The 13,199-nt window shown below is 32.4% G+C and overlaps 4 protein-coding genes across 4 annotated transcripts; 3 read left to right on the top strand and 1 right to left on the bottom strand.

Annotated features, from left to right (window-relative positions):
- The first annotated feature begins 235 nt into the window (after positions 1-235).
- On the top strand, positions 236-1,122 carry LOC102611364 (basic blue protein). The gene is made up of 2 exons (XM_006472836.4): positions 236-569; positions 694-1,122. Exons 1-2 carry the CDS (start codon positions 386-388, stop codon positions 891-893), a joined length of 384 nt encoding a protein of 127 aa, XP_006472899.2. The 5' UTR covers positions 236-385; the 3' UTR covers positions 894-1,122.
- A 799-nt stretch (positions 1,123-1,921) lies between these two features.
- Positions 1,922-2,760, top strand: LOC127902722 (uncharacterized). Its single transcript, XM_052442596.1, has one exon. The coding sequence runs from the start codon at positions 1,953-1,955 to the stop codon at positions 2,634-2,636; it is 684 nt and encodes a 227-aa protein (XP_052298556.1). The 5' UTR covers positions 1,922-1,952; the 3' UTR covers positions 2,637-2,760.
- Positions 2,761-5,091: 2,331 nt separating this feature from the next.
- On the top strand, positions 5,092-6,355 carry LOC107176324 (uncharacterized). The gene has a single exon (XM_015528624.2). It carries the CDS (start codon positions 5,197-5,199, stop codon positions 6,211-6,213), a length of 1,017 nt encoding a protein of 338 aa, XP_015384110.2. The 5' UTR covers positions 5,092-5,196; the 3' UTR covers positions 6,214-6,355.
- A 1,776-nt stretch (positions 6,356-8,131) lies between these two features.
- On the bottom strand, positions 8,132-9,696 carry LOC102628510 (probable indole-3-pyruvate monooxygenase YUCCA11). Its single transcript, XM_052441902.1, has 4 exons — positions 9,085-9,696; positions 8,660-8,893; positions 8,432-8,554; positions 8,132-8,324 (listed from the first exon to the last, which is right to left on the bottom strand). The coding sequence occupies exons 1-4, from the start codon at positions 9,694-9,696 to the stop codon at positions 8,145-8,147; spliced, it is 1,149 nt and encodes a 382-aa protein (XP_052297862.1). The 3' UTR covers positions 8,132-8,144.
- Between the last annotated feature and the right edge of the window lie 3,503 nt (positions 9,697-13,199).

The following is a 13,199-nucleotide window of genomic DNA, read 5'->3' as shown; positions in this document are numbered from 1 at the left end:
CCTTTCAAAACACTCGATAAATTTTTTGGCAGTCACTCCACTTGTGGTAGCCCCAAACTTACTCTTCAAACACCACTCAGCAAAGTTATCCTGTTTTTGCCCATTTCTCATCTCATCAACAGCATAAAGTTCTAGGTAGTGATTATTGTGGGGTTGTTGGCTTCAACTTTAATAAAATAAAATACCCTTTAGAGATCAAAATCAGCATTATTTTCTTTAGACTGATCACATTTTGTCGAACAATAGGAATTACTCTCTGCTTTTCCACGTTATAAAATCATTCATAGACCCCCTTAGTTTTGCACATAACACTCTTGAGTCTAGAACATTTAAGTTCTCTCACTCTCAGCTAGCTAGGTAATTTAGTTAACTTTCTGCTTAGAGAATGTCCCAGGGAAGAGGCAGTGCTAGATGTGCCACTATCATGGCTGCACTTCTAATTTGCCTGCTGCTGGTTTACATCGAAATTGTTGATGCAACAACCTACACTGTTGGAGACTCTGGTGGTTGGAGTTTCAATATGGCTAGTTGGGCGAAAGGGAAGCGCTTCAAAGCTGGAGACACTCTCGGTAAGTTTAGTTTGTCACCGCATTCGGATTTGTCCTGCAAGTTAAATTTTCAAGATTTGAAGCACGTTTGATAGCATATTATGGATGTACACTATATTAAATGTATATTGAATGCATGTTCCAGTCTTCAATTACGATCCAACGCTCCACAATGTGGTAGCCGTGAACAGAGCAGGTTACCGCAGCTGCACAGCTCCGGGAGGGGCAAAAGTGTACAGCTCAGGGAAGGATCGCATAAAGTTGGTGAGGGGGCAGAACTTCTTCATTTGCAACTCTGCTGGGCACTGTGGATCTGGCATGAAGATTGCTATTAATGCCATGTAATAAATTGTGAGATGAGTTAATTAGCACGGCCTAAGGAAAAACTCTCTCTAGCTAATAACTATTAATTAGCTTTTACGTATTCCTTGCTCAATTATAAGATTTTTCTTGTCTTGTCAAACCTATTGTATGCTGCTACTGCTTGTTTATGTTCCTTTGTAGCTCCTGATAAGATTTTTCTTATGAATGATTTTTAATTTGTATTAAATATTTGAGAATTTGTTTTCTCTTAGATGTGGCTACTATTACAAGTGGGTTGATCAGAGCCTACAATGAAGTAATGAATCGAAATTGGACCAAAGCGATACTTGATAATAAGTGAAATTGGACCAGGTGGGTTTGATGGTAGGTGAAGCATGGAAGAGAACAATGATTTCGAATTAGGATTTTTTTTTTTGGAATTTTGAATTTTTTTTCTTAATTCTTACAGAAATTTTTACAGTGTAAATAGTCTTATCCTTTAATTATTATTTTTTTAGAATTTACCTTTTAACTAAGGCTAAACCTAACGATTTATAATAATAAAAATAAACAATATAATTTCATTATTAATTTTTTTATATATATGCCAAAATTTAGGATATTTTCCTTTAAATAGTATCTTTAATTATTCTTTAAATAGTATCTTTAATTTTTTTAAGAGATATTTTAGGAAATAACAAAACTATTTTTTTTTAATTTTTAAATGCTAAATGAGGGGAACAGAGGAGAGTAGTGCAAGTGCTCAGTACTTGTACGCCTGTGACCATTCGGCGAGGACTCGATATCGACTCTTAATCAAAAAGTTCTCCTAAAATTAATAAAAATAAAGTGAAACATAACGTAAATACTATATTCATAAAATTCAAATAAATAAACCCTATTAATAATTTTACATCTACATAAAAGAATTTAATCAAAATATTTAGTCAGTATTATCTACTTGAAATTTAAATGTTAAAAAGGGCTTAACTGGAAATTTCTGCGTGAGACCCAAGTTTAAGAAAACTCTTATTCCTTCCGCTGCCAGGTTTCCTTTTTCAGTAAGCACAATCCATATGCATATATATATATATATTTGCAATGAATATATTACAAAATAAAGGATTTTGCCAAAAGCTCTCTCGTTTTGTCATGGATGCTGCTCAATGGTATAATGCCCACCTGAAAGTTGTGCATTTGTCCAATGATTACATACCCGATCAGGACCGAAATTTGTCTCCAGGTTTTTACTTCATAATCCAAATCTTCAACACGGATGAGCTCATACATCCACAGGTCCGAGTCAGGATTCCCTTGAATGCTCAAGAACACACGTTTCATTTGAAGCTTCATGAAATATTCTTCGAAGATAGTGATCAAGATTCATTTCTTGAGGACTTGCGTGCCAACTTGTTAAGTACTCAAGGGCTAGGGGAATGCGCTCAAGAAATTTTGATGAAAACGATTCTTGATGAAGCAAAAGCGGCGGCTCACGCCACTCCCTACGACCCGGAGTGTAGCTTGGTCGCAGTCGGAGTGCAACTTGAAGTTGTGCGAGTGATTGAAACATGGGAGATAGCGATTCTTGAAGAAGGTTCGGGTTTGGTTTTTGGACAAGAACGGTGTGTTATTTGTTTAGAAGAGTTCTCGGAAGGAGATGAAGTTATTAGCTTGCAATGCTCGCATGTTCATCACCGGCATTGCATCCTCAAGTGGCTTGTGACAGGCAACAACTGCCCAACGTGCCGGTTCACGCTGCCTTGCACGACCACCGGATCAGATTGATCACAGCACCTCAATCACGAACCAACCCTAAGTCATATGATAACGACCATATTGTTAATTAATTTTTGCTAGGGATTTGTTTTGTAAGATTAATTCTTTCTGTAGGCTTTGTAATTGAGATTCATCACTTGATGTGTAGTTTCGTTCTAATAATTCAGTTTGAGAATCATCGATGCAAGAAAAAAATATACAATTAACTAATCTAATGTTTCTCGTGGATGATAACTAGTTTAATTAATTAGTTTGGAATCAAAAGGTTTGGAATTCAAACCTTGCTCACATGAATGCGGAGAAAATTGAGTTGTCATTCAGTTATAATTAAAAAAAATTATCCAATGCTTCTAAAAAATATAGTAATTTTGTTGTAATAAATTTTTAGGATAGTAAATATGTATTAGAACATAGAGTACAATTTCTTATTCAATTCTCCATGAATATTGCAATAACAAAAGAACTGTCGTGAACAATTTTCCTCTTCGCTCCGTCATGGCAAGAGATCTATAGATATCTGGAGATTGTCTTTTTTTTTTTTTTTTTGGTAGTCTAGTAAGTAGTAACTGAGATTGACATTAATTGATTTAGAAGAAGAAAGTCATAAAATTTCTCTTGCACTCTTGTTGTTTAGCAATGATTAGGATTCTCTCCTATTCTTTAGGAGGGATTAGAAGGGGGAAAAAAATATTAGAAAAGAGTCCTTGTCTGTCTAGTAAACTTGTTATTCATTAAATTTAGAACTTCATCAACTTCTGTTTAGTACTTGGGGAGACATAGCGTACCATTTAATTTAACCCACGCATCACCATTTTCAAATGGGTAATTTGCCCAATCCCCGTTTTAATAGGCATATTTTAACTTCAACCCAGTAGTATTTTGATTTTTAAAAAAGTGTTGATAAGCTCACGGGCATATTCTCCATAACAGATATATAACTGCAGCAAGAGGGTCTTTGTGTCAGACTTTTCTCAGGCTTGATACGGGTAGGGATGATAAATTTCCTCACTGGTTGGAGCTCGTAAGTTGTTCGTAATACTTTTATGGTGTGTTCATAATTAGTATATTATATATTATCATAATTAATTAATATAACTATTCTAATTAATTTATATATTTTCAATTATTATTATTATTATTATTATTATTATTAATGATAAAAATAATAATAAGTAGTGATTAATGTTTTTATTTATTATTATTATTGATGATAAAAATTATTATAATTAATTAATAAAGTGATGTTTGTTATTATCATTGTTGATAAAGATTTCTACAATTAATTAATATATTATTAACAACAATTATTACTAATCTTAACAAATTTTGAATAAATAATCACAATAATTAAAATACAAAATAATAATTTCAACAACCATTCATTAAGTATTTTTTGGTAGTTTGTTATAATCTAACTCATTCCAACTCCAATTTTAAGATAAAATGACTTTTTCCAATTTGGATTCCTATAGTTTAAGTAAACAACTTATTCTTATTTTCATTCTCCATTCACATTCCAGCCTAAACACATCATTAGTGAATTCTAAAATTTCTCTGAGTGATGATATGGACTGCCCTTAATAGACATATGAGATTATAATTATATATCTGAAGTTGGTATGATTAATATTTAATATAATTACAATGATTTATGATGTTAATCTAAAAAAATGGCTAGTGGATACTAGAGACTATAGTTAATTTTATTTTTTTTTAATTTTTTCACAAGGTTTAATCTGATTGTGCAGCACGAAGAATGTATTTTCAAGTATTTTCCGAAATCTTGTGGCCGTGTTAATCTTTAACTAGAAAATATATATGCAAATCAAGGATCTAATCAAAATTCAAATATATCTCGCAAGAGCTGCAACTTTAGTGAATAATTTTTTTTACACAATTATATTACGATAGTAGAATTTTTTGTGAGACGAAACGTAAGCTTTGTTTAGTACGTCATTTAAATGAGACGAAAATTTTTGTCATTTTATTAATGCTATCTGTACTATTAATTGTATTAGGTATAGAAATTTTCATACTAATTAAATAGGACATATAATTCTTATAAGAGTTCTAGGAAGAGGAAAGGGGGGAAAAAAAAAAAATTAGCCTTTCAAAGAATTTAGTGCATAGATGACTTTTCGGAGCAGCATCCAATGGTCAAGTTTTCCATTGATCAACGTAAAGGAAACTTCGAGGATAGAGAAATAGGAGCGTGTTGACTCCACTCGATTCAAACAAAGACTTTGAGAAAGCGAATATTTGCCTCGGCGTGCACGACCCGATTAGCAACGCGAAGCAATGACCTAGTCTTTGCCGTCCGTCTAAAAGATCAAACAAAAAAAAAAAATTGAACTTCCGAAAATAGCCCTCACTTTTTCTCCACGTCCTTCCCTTGGAAAAAAGTAATTGCGTTGACTTGGCTGGTTTATTTGGATATCCGTGTTTCTTTTGATATCGTCAACGTCCAAATTAATATCCTATATCCATCCATCTCCTCCTCCATCCTTATTCGCTTCTATTTTCGTGCAACAAAATACCCATTGATCACAAAAAAAAATTCAGAAACACTATGGATAGAGAACAAGAAGAGATGCAATTTTTAGGCATCTTTGGGATATACAGAGAAGCCTGCAAGGTCATCATCACATGGAGACGAATCTTCAGCAAAATCACGCTAGCCTTAATCCTGCCTCTATCATTCATCTTCCTTGCCCACGTTGAACTGACGGATCTCCTTCACAGGAAAGTCGTCCACGACAAGATGGAACGGCACTTTACTCCAGCCGGCTCCGCTAGATTCAACAAACTCACCGACGTCATCTCCGAAGACCGAACCTTGTATTGGTTCTTTAAAGTCGCTTACTTAACCTTCTACCTAGTCTTATCTCTATTATCAACCTCGGCTGTTGTTTACACCGTTGCGTGTGTTTACACCGGCAAAGATGTTTCTTTCAAGAAGGTCATGAGCGTGGTGCCAAAAGTTTGGAAGAGGCTAATGGTCACATTTTTGTGTACCTTTCTCGCATACTTCCTGTACAACTTCGCTGCAATCGTGGTAGTCAGCTTGTGGGTCGTCTTATGGGGGATTTTAACAGCTGGCGGGGATATAAAATTCATGCTCTCAATTCTTTATGTCATATTAGTTTTCTACGTAGCGGGGCATTTTTATCTGTCCGTAATATGGCATTTGGCTAGCGTTGTGTCCGTGTTGGAAGAATCTTGCGGATTCGCAGCCATGATCAAGAGTCAAGCGTTGATTAAAGGGAAGATGTTGGTCACCGCGGTGATCCTTTTCATAATGAATATTTCACTTTTCGCCGTTCAACTGATCTTTTGGAGGCTGGTGGTTCATGGGTGGTCGCTTGGGACGGGGACTAGGGTTTTGTTCGGAGTTATTTGCTTGTTGCTGCTGTTCAAGTTGATGTTGTTTGCACTTGTGATTCAGACTGTGATCTACTTCGTCTGCAAATCATATCACCATGAAAATATCGACAAATCGGCGCTATCGGATCATCTTGAAGTTTATTTAGGGGAATATGTTCCGTTGAAGTCCAAGGATATTCAGCTAGAGCACTATGAGGTTTGATTGACTTGCGTAAATTCATTTGATATGCACGACACAATACAAATAATAATCGCGGTAACATTAGTTTTTGTGTAAGCAGAAAGTTATGCCATGAATATCAACTACCATATACAAATAATGCTGAGATACTACTATTAATCGATTTCTATGTGCAAGTGGAATTTTTCTCTTAGCAAAATCAATTACTGTCATGGTAATTGGTAACAATTGTATCAACAATTAAGTGGCTGAAATGTGCTTTGGCAAAATTTAAGCCCACGCACCACTGTGACCCAATGGGTTGATTCATGATTGGACTTGAGTTTTATAGGAACTTAATTTCGAAAAATAGAATAGAATAATTCTATTCGAAATGTTCCGATAAAAACGTTTGAATATAGAAAGTTCTTAAAAGGTTGAGCCTTTTATTTAATAGTCTTTGCACTTTCTAAAATTACTTACTTTAATTTTTCATTTTTCACGTTTTGGGAATCTAAACACAAATAATTTTAAAAAACGGTTAAAAATTACTTGATCAATTTATTGGGACATCTTCTCTTCCTCCTAGAAGATTACTTGAATTTCTATTGTAATTATCAACAGATTCCAGTGTAATTAGGAAAAAAAAAACTCAATATTTATCTTTTCTCCCTATATTATTACTATTCTATATTACACAATATTTATTTCAGTAGTGTAGGGCAGATATTAATGCTAACACGTAGTTTTTGTCATTTCCATTAGTTTATGTGGCAACATTGTAAAGCTCGTGCGAGCATACGAGAGGAAACGTATATAAGCTGATCGGATTGCTCGAGAATTGAAAACGATAAGAACAATGACCCATAAATTTTAAAAGACAAAGCATATACCTATCAGTTATATCTTACGTACGATTCCAACATCTAATTTTCGTGGTTTTTTAATTATTAATTTCTTTTTTAATCTTAAAGCAAAGCATAATTAAGTAAATCCTTTCTATAACTTTTCACAATAGCATGCCTTCTAAATGAAATAACAAACATTTATAAATAAAAAAAATAAATTCCTTTGTTAAATTGTATATTGCCAAGGTCCTGTTTGTAATTGAGATGCTATAATTTTTAAGTTACAGTTGTTATGAAAAAAACTGTAACTATGAAATAAAATTAATAATATATAGTAAATATAAATTGTAAATAATAATTTTGACAACATTATTAAATATATAATAGATTTTCTATCATACAAGTAAAAAATCGTATTAATATAACTTTCAAACTACAACAACTAATATTTACCAAACACTTTAGTACTATAAAAATTTCAGCTGTCAACTTGAATCCCAAACGGATCCTAAATAGCAATTATTATCTCGCAAAATAAAATCATTACTAAGCCATGGGTAACATTAAAAAGCCTATGAAAATTGAAAACAACATTACGTAAGCAAGATTTACTTGAATGGTTTCGATCTCTCGATGACTCAATCAATCCACCCCAAATAAACTGGAAAAAAAAAGAATGTATTTTAATAAATAGATATTGATGATACGCGTGTTGCTGTCAATTATTTCCCAAAGAGGGAGAGATATAAATGAAAACATCAATAATTTGATTTATCGGTCAAAATTTGGCCAAAGAGGACCTCATTGAAAAAAAAAATTATCATGGGATTTGGGGAGGACTTAAGAGATCTATGTGAAACTTCTGTTACGTTTCGAATCAAAATTATAGACAACTATGAAAGAGAAAAATTCAATAATAAAGAGGCTTCCATAAAGTAAAGTCTATTATTTTTATTATGATATGATGAACCATACAGGAACATTGAGAAAGCACAAGGAATCTGCAAAGCCGGATTGTTGGTGTCTAGTTACATGATTGTTGCATTAACACATAGCATGTGACCATGATTTAGCACAGAGACTATCTAGAACACACAAGATCGTTTACAATCTTATTGATAAACCTTAAACTTGGTGATCAGTCAAAGCCAAATTGATGTCATTTGCTATATTCTTTGCATCAATTGAAATTCCATGCAATCCTGTTCTTGAGAATCCAGCACAATAAAGGCCATTCTCCCCTTTCCAATGATTTGGGCAATTTCTTTTTGGCATACCATATTCATCGAAAAAATCTTTGTCATCCTGCTTGATTTAGAAGATAATCAAGATGCATTAGACATAGTCGAAATATTTGCAATCAATTTATGAAACTTAGGTATATTGTAATTGACAAGAAAAAATTATTGTACCTTAAGCCAGTTGCGCACAGTACTTTTATAGCCAGTAGCAAAGATAATAGCCTCAAATTCTTCGATCTTGCCATTTTCGAACTCCACTTTGTTTCTATTTATACTCGTTATAGAAGGAAAAACCTGCCATATTTTTTGCAATAACCATCACAATTATTGCATGAAAGAATTAGCCATCATGTAAATGTGAAGAAACATTAATTTGTAAGGGAAAAAATAAATAAATACTTGGATTTCTCCTTTTCGAATCTTGTCCATGGCACCAACGTCCATAGTTGGGGTTTGACCAGTAATTGCTTTGAAATGAAACGGTCCCTTTTTTGGTCTTTCTAACCCGTACTTGAAGAGATTCCCAAACTTCATTTTGCTAAGCATCACAACGATAAAGTCCACCAATTTGCATGGGAGGAATTTCAGCAGGAGCATTCCAGCAAATACAATTTCCCTAGTGAGAACATGTACCTGAACAAGATAAACGAAAGAGCGGGTTATACGAATTTAACATTTCAGGTTTTAAGTCTAACATACGCAAATTACATCCATATCCTCGTTTTATCATAGCCATATCCTCGAGTAACATTTAGTATGAATGTACATATTTTTTACTAAAACCCTAGTTATAGAGAGAGAGAGAGAGAGAGAGAGAGAGTTACCGGGCCACGAACAACAATTGACGTGCATGCACCGCAGCTTGAGAGATCATAAGCAATCTCCATGCCTGAATTGCCACAGCCGACAACCAAAACATTTTTGCTAATGAATTTGCCACCATTCTCATATTTGCTTGAGTGCATGTATTCCCCTTCAAAGCTACCCAGCCCTGGCACCTCCGGAATCAACCCTTGACCGTTTTCACCAGTTGCTACCACAAGATATCGCGCAACATACTCTTCATATGCGTCCAAGGCTGTATTCTTGGCCACAATGATCCATGCTTTCGCATTTTCATCGTAGCTCGCAGATTCTACAGACCTGTGGTACCTGGGGTTTATTCCCATTTGGGACACATAGTTATCTACATAATTGATAAAGGATATTCTAGGGACAAAAGTTGGTGTGCGAGAAGGAAATGGCATATGAGGAAGCTCGCAAAACTGCTTGGCAAGGTGCAGCTTCATGCGATCATATGCTCTCTTCTTCCACAAAGAGGCGCTGCAATCCTCTCTTTCTAAGATTATGTTGGGGACTGAGAGGTTGTTTAGACAAGCAGAGGTTGCTAGACCAGCAGGGCCTGCACCTACAATGACTACAGGTACTTCCTCCATTAGCTTCGTAGGAGAAACTATATTGCTAATGAGTGAACGGTGGTGATGATAACACCATTTTATAGCGTGTAAGGTGAATTTTGTAATGCATTATGATGCCAAATGTCAGCACATACGCATTACTTTTATATGTATATAGTCAAAATTAACTTCTTTTGAGTTACATTCTCTTTCAGATCATCAGTAGAGAATCCCGATTCATTTGTAAGTAGATTATGCGTATTGAGTCAATTCTTTTCTAAGTTGATGGTGTATTGAATGGTATAAACAATTGTAGATCTCATTATAATGACAAAATCCGTGTATAGTGTACTTATGAATACTGACTGTCCAAATGTTCGAATGATACAGGCCACTTGTGTTTTGACTTTTGATGATATTAACAAACAAACTTCATATTTCATTCTAGCATGTATGGATAGGCAATGACTAACAAATTGATGAGAAGGATTTTTATGGATATTGGGATAACGATATATCAGAGGAAGAATTATCTCAGTATTCTTTAATCACATATTCCTTAACGATTGTATAAGATATCTCAATATAGTCCATATGTCACATAATTAGAGACATAATAAAAATGCTACATCCTCTTCAGACCGATCTACATGTTAATTTGTTGGTGGCCGTGGGTCACGCTAAACAAATAAGGAAGAATTTGGACTTCAAAACTACCAAGGTCAAACATGAAATAATTTAGCGGAATAAAAAATTATAAATAGATAGAAATTAAACCTAATATCTTTTCTCTTTTTATAGTAAAACCTGTCCATAATGATATTTTATAAAGGAATAACCTCCATATAGTCGTAAAAATTTTTTGTCCCAATTTGAAACAATTATAATAAGAATAAATTTCACATTATAATAAGTTATAAATATTCTAAATCCCGTCTTTAGGAATTTGCCTCCACATAGTAACAATTAATACTCATATATTGTAAAAAATATATGCTAGTTTTTTAAAATTATATCTATCTCTTTAACAATATCTGTAAATTAGATTTGACATTATCCACTAATTAATTATTAATTTAGTGATTACTTCACATCTATATTACCTACACTAAGAATAATTAAGTCAAATCAATATTCTTTGTAACTACACCTCCATTGAGTTATAATCTCCACATAATAATAAAATTAATATGGTCTCAATATTATGATTATAGAGAAACTTTATTGTATTTGAGTGGAGCTATTGGCAACCCCTTATTGAACTTATAAAACCCCTATTTTCTACAATTACATTTAAGGACAAATGTATCAACTATATTTTTCTCTCTAAAATTCAAATGGTGCCATACTCCGCATAAGTACAATTTTCAATTGGTTACGATTTCTTGGCATCATCAATCCCATTCCAAATAGTAATGAATTGTTTTGAGTTTTACACATCTAAAAAGCCAAAATAAAGTGTTATACAAGCAACAATCTTTTGTTGAAAACCCTTAGGACTGTCCAATGGCTTAACATAATTCAAGGAGTGGGACTAAAATAGTTTATCAAGTAGCAAAATTGCAAATGAAGAAGAAGTCAAGAGATGGACAGGAAATTGCATGAGTGAGGGACCAAAAGCATGAAATGAGATAGGCAGCAGAAATATTGCTGATGTTTATTGTTGGGTGTTGGAGAGAAAATCAAATTTAGAAGAAGAGCAGTTTTTGAATTAAAGTGGGTGTTAATAATAAATATAAAATTTCTAACATTGTTTAATGGTGTGTACTTATAATAGGGGTTTTTAAAGGATATTTGAGGGTGCCAATAGCTTTACTCATTGTATTTTGACAAAATTAATCAATGAGACTTTGCTTAAAGATAAACTTATTTTTTGGGTTTATAATTAAATTGGAGAGAAGATATAGGAAACTTATTTTGATATTTTAGCTGCAAATGTAACCTACATAATAGGGGAAAATTCTATAATGTTGTAGTTCAAAATTACGACATCAATGCCATGATAAACATATTTTTTTTGTAAATTACATTAGTGAAAGTTAAAACAAGTAAATTAATATAAGACTATTAATTATTAAAACAACTAAAATTGTTTCTACAAAAATTTAGTGAAAAAACAGTTTATTCATTTACTTTAATTAAACAAACAAAAAACTCATTAATTGAAAACAAAACAAATTGTACTAAAAGCAAGTGGATTAAATTTTATTGAATTGGTTTAACTACAAATGTAAATCAAGCTAAAACAAAATAAACATGGTATCCTTATATTAATTAATTACTTTGCTCCTTACTTATACTTGAAAATCATTTGGGGGTTGCTGTGAGGAAGTTTAGATGGATGTAAAATCGCCTCATCTTACAATAGATTTGAAAAACATTAAAAGGATTTTTTTTTCACAATTAATTTTTAAGAATAAGCTTTACCTTTAATAACACATCATATGTGTTATATAAACCTAAAACTATCATTATTTAGTTTAAGTACAAAATCATTAAATATATAAGGTAATCAATATTATAATGAGTTTTCATTCTATATTTATAAGTTTTTTATATTTATTTTCAACAACACCTATATTAATTCACTTCTTTTACCTTTTATTAATAAGTTTTAAATGTAATCTATAAAATTTATATTTTATTTTACACTTAATGTTATTTATTAGTTTAATGTTATATTTACCATTTTATTAGTTTTATATTAATTTACTTATTTTATCTTCTATTTATAAGTTTTTCATTTCATTTATATTTTATTTTGCACTAAATGTAGATTTATTAATTTTATGTTATATTTATAAGGAAAAAAGTCACGCGCACCTCAAGATTTAGTTAAATGGTCATATAGACCCCAATGGTTTCACAAATGATCACAATTTTTTTTTTTTTTCTGGAATTATACCTTAGATTATAGCAAAACAAAAATAATTTCAAATATCAACACCTCTAAGGTTTGGTTAAATACAATCTCTACTGATTGTATTGACTAGATGATAGCTCAAATTTCGGGGCGGTGGAAAACAAAAATACGTTTGTTTTAACTGGTAGGATTCTCCTCTACGGCAATTAGCCTATTACTAAATCGCCAGCTGCACTGGGGTTGGTGGGGCTTCCTTTTTACGGGTTCAGCCTCTAATTTTTGTTTCATTTACAGAGTTTCTGCTCTTCACTTTTTGTCTCTTTTTTCTTCCTTCAATAAAACTTTTGCATTTATACAGAAAAAAAAATTAAAAAAAAGAAAAGAAAATTGATATATTGTTTAAAAAATGGGCGGTTAATAAGTTGGCTTATTTGTTCAAAATAACTAATGATGAGTTTATAAAATTGGGATACAAAGATTGCAAGGTAATAGTTAATTTTTTATATTTTCATTAATTAGACATAGTACTAATGAATGAATAACACGTCAAAGTCACCTCATTTACGATATAAACTTTATACCCTAACTTTATAATTATATAAATTATTCATTGTAAATAATTTTCTTAACATTAGTTGTTAGCACTCATTAAGGGAGGCTTGGGGGGGGGGGGGGGGGG

The sequence above is a fragment of the Citrus sinensis genome, chromosome 5 (assembly GCF_022201045.2).
Source record: "Citrus sinensis cultivar Valencia sweet orange chromosome 5, DVS_A1.0, whole genome shotgun sequence".
Taxonomy (NCBI): Eukaryota; Viridiplantae; Streptophyta; class Magnoliopsida; order Sapindales; family Rutaceae; genus Citrus; species Citrus sinensis.
This window is presented reverse-complemented; position numbering and strand designations above follow the sequence as displayed.

Coding starts and splice junctions, on each gene's coding strand:
- LOC127902722 (XM_052442596.1), top strand. CDS start 1,953: ATGAATATATTACAAAATAAAGGATTTTGCCAAAAGCTCTCTCGTTTT.
- LOC102628510 (XM_052441902.1), bottom strand. CDS start 9,696: ATGGAGGAAGTACCTGTAGTCATTGTAGGTGCAGGCCCTGCTGGTCTA. Junction 8,894..9,084: donor CAATTGTTGTTCGTGGCCCG/GTAACTCTCTCT, acceptor TATCTTGTTCAG/GTACATGTTCTCACTAGGGA. Junction 8,555..8,659: donor TTCGAAAAGGAGAAATCCAA/GTATTTATTTAT, acceptor AAAATATGGCAG/GTTTTTCCTTCTATAACGAG.
- LOC102611364 (XM_006472836.4), top strand. CDS start 386: ATGTCCCAGGGAAGAGGCAGTGCTAGATGTGCCACTATCATGGCTGCA. Junction 570..693: donor CAAAGCTGGAGACACTCTCG/GTAAGTTTAGTT, acceptor TGCATGTTCCAG/TCTTCAATTACGATCCAACG.
- LOC107176324 (XM_015528624.2), top strand. CDS start 5,197: ATGGATAGAGAACAAGAAGAGATGCAATTTTTAGGCATCTTTGGGATA.